General features: G+C 41.0%; 1 protein-coding gene across 1 annotated transcript; it reads right to left on the minus strand.

Moving 5' to 3' along the window:
* Positions 1 to 466: 466 nt before the first annotated feature.
* LOC119560348 (vesicle-fusing ATPase 2) lies at positions 467 to 5,371 on the minus strand. Its single transcript, XM_037873746.1, has 5 exons — positions 5,096 to 5,371; positions 4,388 to 5,034; positions 3,974 to 4,298; positions 2,195 to 3,160; positions 467 to 1,884 (listed from the first exon to the last, which is right to left on the minus strand). Exons 2-5 carry the CDS (start codon positions 4,495 to 4,497, stop codon positions 1,030 to 1,032), a joined length of 2,256 nt encoding a protein of 751 aa, XP_037729674.1. The 5' UTR covers positions 4,498 to 5,034; positions 5,096 to 5,371; the 3' UTR covers positions 467 to 1,029.
* Positions 5,372 to 15,445: the final 10,074 nt, after the last annotated feature.

A 15,445-nucleotide genomic window follows, 5' to 3' on the forward strand; every position in this document is an offset into this window, starting at 1 on the left:
AAATTCAACGATTTGTAATGTACCTACACATTTTGGATCAGTGTGAAAATACGTCTTTTTCATGAAAGTTTCTTTAATCTATTAAGTTTCTTCATAGACCGATTTTTAGTTTCATATTTTTCTATCTTGTGTGCCACTCGTCGGCTTGGTATTTAGTTATCTGTTTTCAGTTCCTGTTTTGTATCGGTTTCTATTAGCATGGTAAATGCATTTATCTTAAAAACTGTAAAAATTCAAACTGTTTGTAAAAAATTGTTATTGTAAATCTGTGCGTACATGGTCGCTAATGCGAGTTTTAAAAGTTCGTTGGTTCCGTAAAAGTTGAAAACTTATCAATTATCTGATTATATCTTACAAATTGGTCTTCAGTTACGGGTAGGTTGTGCGCTTTGTTAATTTTTAGTGAAACATAAGTGTATTATACCTCGATTAAAATAATTATGAACGCTTATACGTCAGTGTTGTCTTCTGTTTTAAGTCTTGTTTTTTAATAAAAAGTATTTTAATTGAGGATTTATGCATATTTAATAGAAATAAAATTAGACACATCTAGAAAAACCCATACAATTAATTGACTTCATACTTCACTTCAGTGAATCGCCGATTCAGTCAAATAAGTTTGAAATCAACTAATTTAAAAGTTCCTTGGAAGTATAGAATTTTATCCATTATGATTAAATCAAATAAGAAACAAATTTGAAGCAAGGAAAAATCCTTGAAAATGTTATATCTTACTATTTTTTTATCGGTTTCGTCACTATTAAACATTAAACTACCATTGCGTAAGAGAACTGATTTAGATCCTTAAAATAAAAAGAACAGCAAAGTCGAGCCTTTGATTTTTACTGATTTTTCCAAACATTCTGGTAAAACTAAGGCAGTTATACCATTGCAAGTATAGGTATCTACCCTTAATTTTCCTGTCAATCAAATCGAACCACCCTAAATGTTTGAAAATGGAATGTAAGTGAATTAGAAGGCGTCGTGGAGCTCCACAATGGACAACCGCAGCTCGGAGATGGGCGGTAGCTAGTGCGATCTGGCCACCAACTCCAGTCCGCCCTCCTCCTCCATTTTGCTGAGGAACTTGATAACCCGTTGGTGGGGTTCCGATTGACGGATCATGTCGATTAGGGCCAGCAGCTTCTTGATACCGATGCACACCCGTTTGCCGGCCATTTTTCTGGCAATATTCTGCAGCTCCTCGGCACTGAAAAAATCCGAGTCCTCCAGCACGGCGAGCACATGCTCGGGGTTCGAGAGATTGGACACATGCAACACGGACGTAAAAGCCGGAAGCATTTCCATCTCTTCGAGGACATCTTTTCGGCTGGAAGTGCACAGGATAAGCAGTTTTCGACCCTTGGGCGGCTGCTTCTTTAGCAGCACCAGTAGGGCCTGCAGCGTGAGATTGGAGTACCTGGGTCCGATCGGGCCGTAATCCAGCAATCTCTCCACATTGTCGACCACAATGCAGCTCAACGTGGAGCGATAGGCGTCGTCGAAGATCTTGCGGATGTGCAGGCACTTGGCAGACTCCGTGAATCCCACCATATCCTCCGGGGAACAGACCTTGACAAACGGGAAATCGCTCATTTTGGCCAGATTGGCGGCCAGTGCTGATTTGCCAGAGTTGGGGGCCCCTTCGATGAGAACAGACACTAGTCCAGAGCCTTCAGTGGCCTTCGCCTGTTGCACGGACAGCATTCCATCCTCCAGGATGTCATTGACCGGTGGACCCCAGTTTATAATGCCGCGCGCCAGTAGATTCTCTAACATTTCCTGGGCGGCTCCAAAAGCGGGCTTGATGTCGTTGTCCAAAGCGTGTAGGAAATCGGCACGGGTTACTCTCAACTTCTCCATAGCCTCGGGATCCACATGAACCTAAAATTTTAAACAAAAGGAAATTATATAAGATATGTATTGATAATCAATTCATTTAACCATTATAACTTTTCACTTGGTATCCGACCGAACAGTATACGTCTTTTGGATTGATTCCTTAGCTTACCGCAACCGAACTTATACAAACGCGAGAACCGAAACGGTAAACGAAGATACAACTGAAATTAATAAATATATCTAATAATTGTAACCTTATGATTCGTACGCGACGTGACATACTCCGTATCCGAACTTCTTGTAACCTCAATTACCATGCATTTGTAAACCTACATATGTATAAGAACCCTACCTTTGAATCCGCCTTTATTAATCGGTTCATAGCCGTGGATTGGGCCGCCCTGACCAGTCCCTCCAGTTCAGCGCCACTGAAATTCTTTGTCCTGGCTGCAATCTCGATGTTGTCCACATCGCTGGCTATCTTGTTGAAGTCCCGCATCCGTTTGGTATGGATGTTGAGGATCTGAACGCGTCCCTGCTCGTTGGGCAAGCTGATCTCCATTTGAACTTCCAAGCGACCCGGTCGCAGCAGCGCCTCGTCGATCATGTCCCGCCTGTTGGTCATTCCTATCACCAGGATATTGTTCAGCTGCTCCACGCCGTCGATCTTGGCCAGCAGTTGATTGACGACCGTGTCGTGGACACCACTATTGCCCGCCACCGAGCCACGAGCCTTGCAGATGGCATCGATCTCGTCGAAGATGATGATGTGAAGGCCACTGTTCGGCCCCAAACGCTTCTCCTCCTCCTCGGCATCGGCAAACAGGCGCCGGATATTGGCCTCCGACTCGCCCACGTACTTGTCAAGGATCTGCGGCCCGTTCACAATCTTGGGTTCGCGGGCATTCAGCATGGTTCCTATTTGCCGGGCCATCAGGGTTTTACCCGTGCCGGGTGGTCCGTACAAAAGGATACCCTTCACGTGTTTGATTCCGAGCTGCTCCACCAATTCCGGCGGGAAAACGCGAGAGGCGAAGGCGCGTCGAAAGATCGCATTGAACTCCTTGTCCAAGCCACCAATGCCCATCTTGCCAAAGTCCCAGTCCGGATTTATGATCGACTGCCGCACAATCTTACCCTTGGAGCGGCCCTGCAGATTTAGGACGGAGTTCTCGGCCTTCTCGAAGTGCACCACTGTGTTGCCAAGGATGCGACCGAACCTGACGTTCCGGGTCTTTGGGAGAGTATCCCCCACCGTTCGGGGATCCACCGCCTCCAGGGTTTTCACTGCGAGGCCCAGGAACTTCTTGTCTTTGAACTGTAAGGCAGTAAACACATTTATTAGAAAACACCTTAGGATAGGGATATAAAAGGGATAGTAGGGGACATGTAAAAATTACAAAGTTAGAATCATTTATAACAAGCGGAACCCCAACAGAAACCAAAATTTTATTGGTAAAAAATTGAAAATAATATGGCTAACATAAAATATTTGGTTCTTGAAAAGTCTACCAATCACATTCCATAAAATACCTATATGGCATTGAGCCAAATGCTTTCTCGATGTGTACAGCGCATACGTTCTAAATCTCGGTTCGTATAATATATACTCATTCGAATTTGTTAGGGGTCTAACTCAGAAGATTGCATCACGGTGTCAATTAGGCCATTACTTACTAAAAAGATATATGACTCAGCATCCCCAGTCATTCTATAAGTCAGTAAGATACATGCATAGCTATGTACAAAACTGACAAGTATAATAACAGATGAGTTTCAAAATGTTATTTCGTCATAAAAGTGATTAAGTAAATAGTTAACAAAATTTTATGAATAAAAAACAGGTGCAGCTATCATAGCAATTACTAGATTATGGTATCCGATCCTAAACTTTTTTAAGAACTGTGATTCTGGCATTTCTAAGCGGTAGAGTACTTTCCTCAAAGGACTCTCCCTCTTAAAGAAAATAGAATCCTATCCTGAAATTATGATAGCAGATCTAAAGCGATACTTTAGATCATTTACTTTCTAACCTACACCGTCCTATTTTCTGAGAGATTTTAAAACATACATTTTTTTAAGGGGAGTAACTCTACAGTTCCCCCATACTATTGATATCAGATTACCCTACCTGGAAGACCAGGGTTTGTCCGACGGTCAGGGGCAATCCGGCGAACTGCATGAGGAACTCCTTGGCCATCTCGTCCGAGTCGTAGGGCTCCTGCGTGGTGGTCTTCTTCTGCAGGAAGTCCGTCTCGAAGGACACGAGTGTTATGAGGTCTGCACTGGCGTCGAATCGGTAGGCCCGGACGTCTATTTCCTGGTTGATGGAGAGCGTGGCCCACTTCCGCTGGACGAGCGAGAATCCGACGTGGCCGGGCGGCAGTTCCGCCCCGGTGATCTTCTCCAGCGCAAAGATGTAGTGCAGCCCCGGTCCCGGCGAGATGTCCACATATCTGGGGAGTGTTGGGGGAAGGCGGTGTTGAAAAGCGTGAAAATCCGCCCACGTAGTCGCGGTGAAAACCGAAATCCAAAGACCACTCACTTGACCTCCTCCGTGAAATCGGAACCATTCACAATGGCCCTGTTCGTTAGGGACAGTTCGTCCGTCGGGCATTTCATCGCCCTCATCCGATGCGCCATTTCAGTGGACATTTTCTAGGTATAATACAAAGGTTTTACAGCTCAGTTTTTTAATAATACAATCCCAGAATTGACTCAGCAATCAGCTGTTTATTGCAGCCCTGGCATTGTATGTGTGTATTCGCTGCGAGGGCCAACAGAAACTGGCTGCTACGTCATCCAGTTGAGACCAGCTGTTAGCCATCCAATATTTTTCACAAAAGTAGTTTAAAACAAGAAAAAACGCTTTATAGAACGTCTTGCCCATGGAGATGTTTTGGGTCTCCAAGGCCATCTTGTTTTGCAGCAGCTCATCTGGCTCAAACACATTTGAAGCTTCCGTTTCGGCCATAATTGGACCCATCTTGGAGAGATTGGACCCATAGCTAATGGAAGTTTAGAGGCTGATCGGCTCGTGGCTCCTGGGCGGTTGCTTTTTCAGAACATCCATCAGCGTTGGAAAAACCTTCTTTCCTCTTTCGTTTTCATGATACCATTGGGGATCAGTCGGTCTACATTCTCGATGACGATCCAGCTACGCCTGCAAACTAAGACATCCTTCACGACTTTCTGTACATGCAGACATTTACGTTAGTAAAACATCAGGCAAACATAAGGAACAAAGAACGACCTCTAATAGCTCCCCATGACTAGGTTGGGTTACGTTGCCCTCACCAAAGATCGCATGCTGTACGAACAGCAATTCATCATCCAGGATGCCAATGTCTTCCCGGACCACTTGGTCTAGCTCCTCTATCTTTATCAGCGGGCAAACATCAAGGATGAAGATCGAAGACTTCGCTTGCAGGAAGTCCAATCGCTCCTACTAAGTCGCCGGTATTGACCATGTGGTGACTAATTTTCATTTCCAAATTTGCCATTCCAGCTGAATTTCCAAATTTTCCAAATTTGTTCTCAGGCATGCACGATCAGCTGTTTTAACAGAACGTTGCTAAACATCGATTACTTGACTGCAATTATCGAGATCGGTTTTAAATTTTTATAAAACGCAACCAATCGATATTTAGAAGGCTTATAATTTATATATATTATATTTTTTTTTAATCAAAATTGTTTTTAAATTGTCTGGTTTGCTATTTATAACTGTGAGCATGTACATTATCGCACAAAATGTAAATACAAACCCAATCCGACATGTACTTTACGATATTTTACACTTACTCTACATAAGCACAAAAGAGGATCAATAGGAGTTTAAATATACTCCTGGATGCGTCGAATAAGGATGAGGCATGCGATAATTAGTGGTAGGGGTTCTGGTCGCAAAGGAATTGTCAAGCGATTGCCGGAAAACCGTTGAAAGGTTAAGCGTATTCCCAGTCGCAACAAATCTCAATTTTTGGTTATTAAAAGATAGCATTTGCATACGATTAACGTATAATTATCAAAGGCAATTATATTGATAAAGCCATTGCAAGGTTCCGATAAGTCGGCTATTTGAACAATATTTTCGTGCGCGATAAATGTTATCAGCTTGGTATATTGGTATTCTCTGCAAAATTGACGAAAAAATGGTATTTTTGAATACTGCATTTCCACTAGGCAAAACGAAATGTGCGCGCGAAATTTAAATAAGAGTGAGCCTATCGATAAGTGACAATAATATAAAAGCTTGTTGATAAAATGCCTTTTAAGTTCTTAACTGTTTCTTACAAATGAAAAAATGCGTGTGGCCTTGATCGTTTTACTCTACGGTAATGTAAAAATATTTTTATTTTTATTTTTTGGAGCTTAAAGTGTGTAAGGTTTCTTACTTAAAAAATATATACAAAACTGTAATATTATTATAGATACCAACCTTTGAAAATATCAAAAACATCGTAAAGCAATCGATAGGAGTGCAGTTTTCGAGCGACGAGTATTGCCCGTTACAATTTAAACTACTTTTTGATTTATGATATTCTTTAGTTCAGCTCTGTTTGCAGAGACCTATGCACATATTACAGAATCCCACTGGTTCCTCCTCGCTTTTCGGTTTTTCTGTTCGATGGCTGTGCAATTATTTTCAATCCAGCATTTTTCTTCGTTTCTTTGCCGTTGACCTCGCGCAGTTAATCATTCGCATCGATAATTGGATAGTGGATGTCTCTATTCGTTCTGGCCTCTCTCCCAAATTTATAGCGTGCATTATATTCGGACAGTTTAATTGGGTATCGACATTTATTAATTTGTCCGGCCTGCTTTAGTATAATGCCGGTAATTTGTTGGCCCATCCGAATTTGACCACTCAAGGCTTTCAACACTCTGCGTCCGTTCAGTTACCCTTTTTTCAGGCCAATCCATTTGCATACTGGATGGGGAAGAGACTCTCGCGTCAGCTATGCACATTAATTAGGCCGCTTCATTAGACACATGTCCATCAAAAGTGGCCCAGGTCCAGGTCGTGGTCGTGGTCCAGAGCCCAGCTCCAGACTTGACGACTGCGCCGCCGGCTAGGGAATATATATACATGTATATGAGTTGGTATATATCCCGATCTCCGATCCTCTCGTGTTGCCTGTTTTATGTAATTAAGCCAGGCGCTCACTATTTAAATTGCTGCCGGGTGGCGCGGGGAAGTCAAGGAGCAACACTGAAACGGAGACAGAGCTTGGGATTCAGCACTTAACAAAACTGGCATTCAAAGTCCTCTAAAATGTGTGTTAAAATAAAAGTGGGCGAAAACGTTAAGCAATTACAAAAGTTGTACCTTGCATTTTTACAAATTAAACCTACAAAAAGTCATAAAATATTAAAACAAAAGTCTTGTGAAGGTAATATTTTCTTTATTCAATATTTTTATTAAACGCATTCACACACAACGCATTATATTTTATATTTTTAAGTTTAAACTTTACTATAAATTTATTTATATTGCAAACCTTTGTAAATATTTTCATTTTTCCTACTGTTAAAAATAAAAGAACATGTAAGCATATGGGCGAACATTTTCGATTTTCTCTGACAAAAATAAACTGAATATTTTACTTAAATATACTCAAGCTTACGTAATCAGGCTCACAAATATCTAGTTGTTTATGAGTTCCATTTTGTTTTATAAGTCAAAAAAAAACATTTCTTCAATAATAAATTTAAGAGAAGGTACACTAAAAAAAACATTCTACGCTGTATACATTTTTTTTATGGAAAGATTTCTTAATTTTTATGAGTGCACCCCATATGCGCCTGGGTGTATCACGACTTGGCAATTGAGGGCCAGCTGAATCGGCTGAAAGCCCAGGCCTTGGCCAAGTGCAACTTGCGGGTAGGGCAGCAGCCTCCTCATCGAGATCCGCATCCTCATCCTCGAGACTCGAGACGTTCGCTCGTCAGCGCTTGAGCCAATAATTATGGTTATTAATCGGCCTGGGAATTGGCTGCTAATTTGCAGTTTAGTTACAAATTCTGGCCGCCAGCGTGCAATTACCCGCTTAAATTATAGCCTCAAAATAAACAAAACACCGCAACGCCAACGAGAATCGCTGGACGCGATGGTCAGTTCACTTTATTTCAGAACCGAACAGTTCACAAATCGGGAAAAGGTCACACCAACAGGCACACAGGAAAAAATTATATTAAATATTGCAATAGTAAATACATTTTGAGTTTGACGTTCTAATCTGATTAATTAAAATATCTCTAAATTGTAATCTTAATTTAAGATATGTGTGCATAACTTGATGGTATAGATCACTGAAGTCCTACCAAGTAGAGTATTTATATTATGAGTATTATCCTTAGGATGTTAAATTTAAATATAAGTATTATCTGTTAGTACCTAAGACTAATTCATAGACCTATGTTATGTTGAAAAGAAAACGATGTAATCTAACATAATTTTTAAAATTTTCAGTAAATATAAATAAATTACCATTATAAAATAAGGACCTCTGAAAACCTAATATGGAAAATTTCAAAAAAGCTGTTTTAGCTTAGTATTTTTAGTAGTATTATTATATTTTCTGCAAAGGAATCACGCTCTGTGCAACATCCAGGCACATTTAGCCTTATGCGTGTTTGCTTATCACGAGTCTTATCGCCGATTAGGCCGGGTCAATACCGCACATCAGCTAATGATGCTGCCAGATCGGGGCTGCCAGTCCGCCAACTCCTGGAACTCGTAATTAGACGCCAGTTCTGGGGCGTTACTCAATCAAGAGTTGATGGCACAACCCCCTTTCCGTCCGGAGCGGCGGAGCATCATCACCATTATCATCATCATCATCATCATCGGAGGAGCAACTATCCTGCCGCATGGTGATCGGTGATCGGGCCCAACTACAACATAATTTCCAGACGTCGACGCGTCGCTCTTCCAATTTCGGAGGCGCGCTGGCAACACTTTTGGGCCGCCAAATCAAATCGTGTGCTGTTTATTTAAATAACCATAATTTACCGCACCATCCAGATCCAGGGCCGCTCTTAACCCGCTCCTGCCCCGTTGCCCACCGCTTCTGGGGCTATTTATTAACCCACACACTCAACGGATCCCAACTGCACCGATCTGAACCGAGACGATCCTTGACTTTTATGGCCTGGCACATGATTTTCCCGGGCTGTGAGAACATAAAAATTCAATTTAATATGCTCTCCAAGATCTTCGTGGATTCCTATACCATCGTTTCCCCATCTGATTTAGCTGGAAAGCGTTTTGTCTTTGAATTTCTGTTCACCATTGTGGCCCATATGCAATCAATGCCGGTTATGTCAGCCCATCTAAATTTGTCGTGGGTGTTTGTTTGTGGGATCGTTTTGTCCATAATTATGGTTATATAGATTCCAATCGGAACACACCATAAAATCTGATAGGAATTGCTCTACTTTACGTTGCATACTTTTTGGGTAAAAGGTCGAAAAGTATGTTTTCAAGAAAATGTCAAATTTGTAAGCATATAAAAATGAAACACTAAATACTTGAGTATTTTTAATTATGTTTTTTATTTTATGGAACAAAGCAATCTATTACTTATTAATAATTCCAGTTGGTAAACGTTTAGTCTTAAAATATGATTACTAAAATACTACCAAATAAATGCTCAGATGTTAATAGCTAGATCCTGCCTCTAAATAAAGAAAAGTTCAGGTATTTCCATCCATTTTTAATCCTACTAAACAATCAATCTCCAATCTGATTAAATGGAATTCTTCTTTGTTTACATACTTTACATATTAAACCCATCATATATCGATTTTGGCCAAGTGCCAGGACATAACGCACTCCATGCCATTATAAACAATTTATGATCCCACCGGTTGGGAACGTCCGAAAGTGGCCAAGTAATTGGCCAAGTCGCTGCGTCCGATAATCTGCAAAGATCTTTTGCCTAAGTGGATCTCTAGTTGGATGGTTGGTGGACTCAGCACGTCAAGTTTAGAAAAATGAGCTTGTTAACGCTCCATGATGAGCCCAGTTAGTGTCTAACCCGGAGCCAGATCGATTCGATCCGATCGTTCTCAGATGGAGATGGATGTGGATGTGGAAGTGAATGTGGGGGCAGGGCAAGTCGCCCTATCCTTTCGTATCCCATCCTATACGATCCGATCCGAACCGAGACTCATCATTAGGGCCCTGTGTAAAATTACAACACGATAACACGTAATCATTAGCGTTGCTCCGGGACGGTGTGAGCAAACAATTTGAGGGGCCTCAGAGAGCCAGTCCCGAAGCGAGGGAACCCAACTTCGATTTGCAGTTTCATTATCAAACGGGCCAAAGAACATAATTTGACTAAGGCCAAACATTTGGCAACAGCAACGGCAAACGGCAAACGGCGAGAGGCCAATTTGCAGTTCTCGACGGACTGCCAGTGGTAGTCCGTCTATCGATCACGTTTCGAACTGAAAGGCACGACCATGACGACGGAACCGCCGATCTGCACAGTGGTGGAGGGAACCTAATGGATCTGGTTAGTTTTCGATTATTTTATACTACTTCTTAAGCTTTAGCATACAAAATACTGAAGATTAAATACCAAATGTACGGGATAAGGCCCAAAAATAGTAGTATTAAATAAAAAATGTTTATAATACACCCTTAAACAAACCAGTCATAATAAATGGAAAAAGTTAATGGAATTTAATTAATACAAGCTTAAACAATAATAATTGTTAATAATTAAAAATGACTCATGATTCGATTTTTGAAATGACCCCGTTTCTCGCCTTTAGGTTAAGCTAAAATTGGACCTAAAAAACAAAATACCATATGTTTTCCCATTTTAAAATCTAGTTTTACAGCACCCCTAACAGTTAGTTAAAAACATATTTCAAAATAGTGTTAAAAAACCTTGCCTCCACAGCCACAGATTTTACTTAAGGTATTAAGATAACCTATGTTTTAACCTCAGGTTACAATTTAAAGGTGGTATCCGTAAATATATCTTATAAGAACACCAACCACTGTGCGATGCGTCTTCGATAATGCGGCGCTTTGTGGTTGCAGTTGCAAAATTTGTCCAAGACGCCATTGGAAGTACTGTGCAGTGGGTGGGGGCTGGTTGGGGCAGGGGCTGGCTGACAATTTAGAACTTTTATGCAATTAATTGCAACAGTTTTGTGCCAGGAATGTGCCCCGGAGGCACCACTGCCTCCGCTCCCCGTTGCAAACGATTCTGAACCGTTGCTGCTGCCGTTCTAACCACTTTTGGGCCGTTAATTTAAAAATTGTGCTCACGTTCCGGCAATTTGCTGACCACCCACATGCAAATCCAGCGCCAGAACCACCATATATCTTCGATCCTTTTCTGGGGGGGATTTATCCAGCCGGAGCGCGATTCGCAGAAAATTAGCAGCCCGACAGCGAGTGAGCGCAATGCAATTTGCAACGAGCATTTGATTTGATTTGATTCGATTCGAGTTGCGGGTTTCCGAGTTTGCATTGGGCCCAGTCTGCTGTTTGCCTAATTTGACACTCGGGGCTGTTGTGCAATTGGCCTTATAAGTCGGTGGGTAGAACCCAACTACCCACCGATATGTGGGTGCGGGGCTTTGTTAGCTTTCCGTACTCAAAGATTGGCTCTGGCAATGGGTGCTAATGCGGGGTTTTGTCTCGAATTGGCCATCTTGTGTGTATGATTGAATCGACTTGTTGCCGGAATTATGAGTGGCTTGATCTGCGATTGTTTTTCTCGAGATTGTTGGCTGAACAGCTTGTTAGCTTAAATGCCAACTGGATAATTATTTTTAATGAGCCGCATTATAATAAAGGTGGGAGGCTCATAAAAATAATGAAGTAATGCATAGCTCTTTGAAAGTTGAAAGTAAATTGAATTGAAAGGTTGATTATTAGGGATTGCTAATTCTGTGAGATAACTAATTTAGTTTTGAATATTTAACAGCAAGGGAATGCAGCCATGAGACTCCCTGACAAATTAGCAGAAGAACAAAGTAAAGGCCTGGCCAGAAACCAAAAACGCCGGAGTCGTATTCAAATTTAGATTCCGATCCACAGAGCACTCAAAGTCACAGTCGCAGTCAGAAAAGCGACAACAGCAACACGAGCAACAGGCAACAGGCAACATGCAACAGAACTTGGCAACATTTACGATTGCTGGCTGGGCTTCCTTGTATGGGCTGTCACAGCTAGTCGAAGTGAAGAGTCCGGCTTTGGGAGAAGACATGCTCGGAGGAGAGTCTCCCGGCCGAGTTGGTCAGTCTGGCCGGGCACTCCAGTCCGAGTCAATATATATTCCAAAAGGAATTCCGCAAATAATTGCAGAGCGGCCAAAACTTATGGCGATTGTGTGGCCGACCGGGCATGCAAGGCTCACTGAAAGAAAGTTTAGGGATTTGAAAATAAATATTTAATTTATTTATGGTGATTTATTGTTTTAAAATGGGGAAACTTTTTCCCACAAACATAATTTTTTTAAATTTAATATTTAACAAAGAATATCCCTCTTCAGAATGTTGACCCTTATCTGAATGTTGATTTTTTTGTAATCTCAAATTTTAGCTTGTGGCTAAAACAGATCTGAAACTTTTTATAGCCCAAGTTTATTTGATTTCTATTTTAAATGGTGTCTTAGAAAGCACTCAACGACAAAAAATAATTTAAGAATTAACTATGAGGGTATTTAAAATAGGTAGATAATAATAAAGTAAGTATAGCTGTGCCGACAAAATTTTGTTTACTTCAAGTAATTGCTTACTTGGAACCTTTTTTCCCACTGTAAACAGGCCTAACCAGCGGGGCAGTTCACGTCGCATTCATCACGTGCAGCCAGCAGCCGCGAACAAAAACAAAGCCTGAAATAAAAAACAGCAGAAAAGAGGCAAACATTTCGAATGCAAATAAAAAGTCGCGCCAATAAACTAGACTTCGCGACGGCGGCGCAGACTCAGACAATGGCAATGCAACTGGGATTGGGATGGGGACTGGGTTCCAGGGGGATAAGGAGGATCAGGGGGAGGAACTGGGACCTGGCCACCGACCCTGCAAATCCGCGACGTCATGATGTCTCGCTGGGACTTGGATTTCAGCCGGATCGCGCCCCACCGCCACCGCCCTCGGAGTCATCTCGATCGCAAAATTGCATACAAATCGGTTGTTTGGTAAATTTAACATAAGCGCGTCAGTAGCGCCTCTGGTCCGTGTCTGCTTTTCTGTGTCCAGTGCCTTACCGAGGCGAGCTTGGAATAATTTAAGGAGGCCGGGAGGCGGGCACAGAACCAAACAATCACTCGGGGGCACAGTGGTTCGAGAACTCCGGGATTAGGTCGAATTTATGGGAAAGAGCAGTAGCATCGAAAATAAAGATATTTAAAAATATTATTGGATGAATGAAATATTTTTTCAGACTTAAATAGCAAAGCAGAAAAACCCAGATATACAGGCAATAATTATTTTAAAACTTGAAAAAATATTCAATAATTTTTAAATATTGCTTTTGTTGGTAGCATTTAATTCGCATAGGATTCTTTTTGTAGTTCCTTTCCATTTTGATTTTAAAAATTTGAGTAAAGGTTGTTCTAAACTATTTAAAGGCAGCTCTCCCGACTTCATTGTAAAACTAGTTGTCAAAATTCTATACCCTATTTTATCAGTTAACTTACTACCTACGAGTACCAGTTAAAAATTAATTATCATTTTAATTTTCTGATTCTGCAAATGCTAGCTAATATGCATTAGATTATTATTATTTATGTAGTGGAACACTTTTAATTAAAATATATTTTGGTTGGATCATACACAGAGAAAATTATGACGTTCTGAAATTGATTATTTGTATTCTCAATTTGAGGATGTACTCAAGAACTGTTTCTCACTTTGAGCGCTGGAAATTTCTCAGTACTAGAAAAGGGGATACTCGTTTCCAAAATTCAAGCTAAATTATTTCTTAAGATGAGTGCAGTTTGTACTCATATTGAGGAAAATTGTTCAAAAAAGAGCACATATGTACTCAATTTAAGTACAAATTTTTTGAGAAATTTGTACTGAAAGTGACTATTTTGCACTCAATGTGAGAATTTTTGTTCATGCTGAATTTTTGAGTACAAAAATACTCAATTTGAGTACAAATTACTTGAATAATTCTCTCTGTGTACATTTCTGTAATTTTGTCCCACTGTGCTGTGGGCTGGGGCTTATCTTGTTAGGACTGGCCGACTGGCCGCTCCTGTCCTGTCGTGTAGGCATCATGTAAAACGCATTCAGTTGGCCCCTCCCCGCCTACGCCACTGTCCCTGCTCGAAAATTCGACGCATCCACATCCACGTCGCCGCGCCTGTTGATCAGTGTCGTTGTCGTCTTCGATGTTGCTGTTGCTGCTGATGTTGCTGTTGCTGCTGCCGATGTTGCTGCCGTGTTGTTGCTGTTGCCGCCGTCCATTTGAGTCAGGCGTTTGGGCGCTGCAATTTGTTTGAGTTACGGCGCTTGTAAGCACACTTTAAGGATCCATTGTATTCCAATCAATAAGCCGGGCATGACAATGAGACAGAGGCCCGGGCTCCCGACTCTCCACCGAATGTCGCAAATGTGTGTCTTTGTCTCCGACTCTTTCGGCGAGTGGAGCGCCGTTGTCGCCGCCTTTTAGGTCCTTTGGGTGTTATGCGAGCACTTCGGTTTTGGCATTTTTTCATCGGCAGTATTCGGAATGCTTCGGTCGAAATATGCAATTTATTTTATTGGCTATTGCATTGAAAAATGTATCAGCTAACAGGTTTTTTTTATCATTAAAAAACAAATTCTAAAAAAGTGTTTATAATTGTTATGATGATTTATCATTTTCATCAAATTAATAAAAAATGGTAAATCCTTGTATTATTGAAACAAAATAGTTTAACTACACTAAGAAAACCTTTCGAATTCTTCAACGTTAATCCTAAGCGAACTAATTCAGAGCTGGCAGCTTCCTTTGCTCCACTTTTCCATTTGCAATTCAAATGCGTTGATGTGATAGCCACATTGACTTCCTTGATCGATTCAGTGATTAACTGGTTTTACATTTCCCAGATATTAGCACCACCTTTGTGGCAGCGCCAATTGCCACCTCAGCAATCACTCCGGGCCCGGCCAATTGACTTCCAATTAAATGTGTCAAACGACATAGACCGTTAACACGCCAAGTCCATAGTTGAGACTGGCTCGATCGTTCAGGCCAAGGAACATCGGATGGTTCTCGGCCTGAATTTCATTAGCATATCATCTGAGCGGAGCGGCAGAAAGACGCTGCTGTAACAAAGACCACAATCAGAGCCAAATTTATGTGCAGCTACAAGAACTTTGCTAGAACACTTCAAAAATTCTATATTTCTTTAAAAAAATATTTTTTTCCGAAAAATATATATAAGGCATACCTTATTTCCATATATTTCAAAACTAAAAAAATATCAACATTATTTCAAAAATCTATTTATTATAAGATCTAGTCTATATACTATTCTAATTTGTTAAAAACTAAACTTCAGAGTTCTAGAAGTAAAAAAAATACTTACCCGAATTTATTTGTAATATTAATTACTATAGTTATATGTGAACAAT

This window comes from Drosophila subpulchrella, unplaced genomic scaffold, assembly GCF_014743375.2.
Source record: "Drosophila subpulchrella strain 33 F10 #4 breed RU33 unplaced genomic scaffold, RU_Dsub_v1.1 Primary Assembly Seq354, whole genome shotgun sequence".
Taxonomy (NCBI): domain Eukaryota; kingdom Metazoa; phylum Arthropoda; class Insecta; order Diptera; family Drosophilidae; genus Drosophila; species Drosophila subpulchrella.

Bases quoted from the DNA above. Each gene is read 5' to 3' on its own strand.
- LOC119560348 (XM_037873746.1), bottom strand. From the start codon at position 4,497: ATGTCCACTGAAATGGCGCATCGGATGAGGGCGATGAAATGCCCGACG. The intron at 4,299-4,387 runs GTGAGTGGTCTT...AACACTCCCCAG, and splicing joins GATTTCACGGAGGAGGTCAA to ATATGTGGACATCTCGCCGG. The intron at 3,161-3,973 runs GTAGGGTAATCT...ACTGCCTTACAG, and splicing joins GACAAACCCTGGTCTTCCAG to TTCAAAGACAAGAAGTTCCT.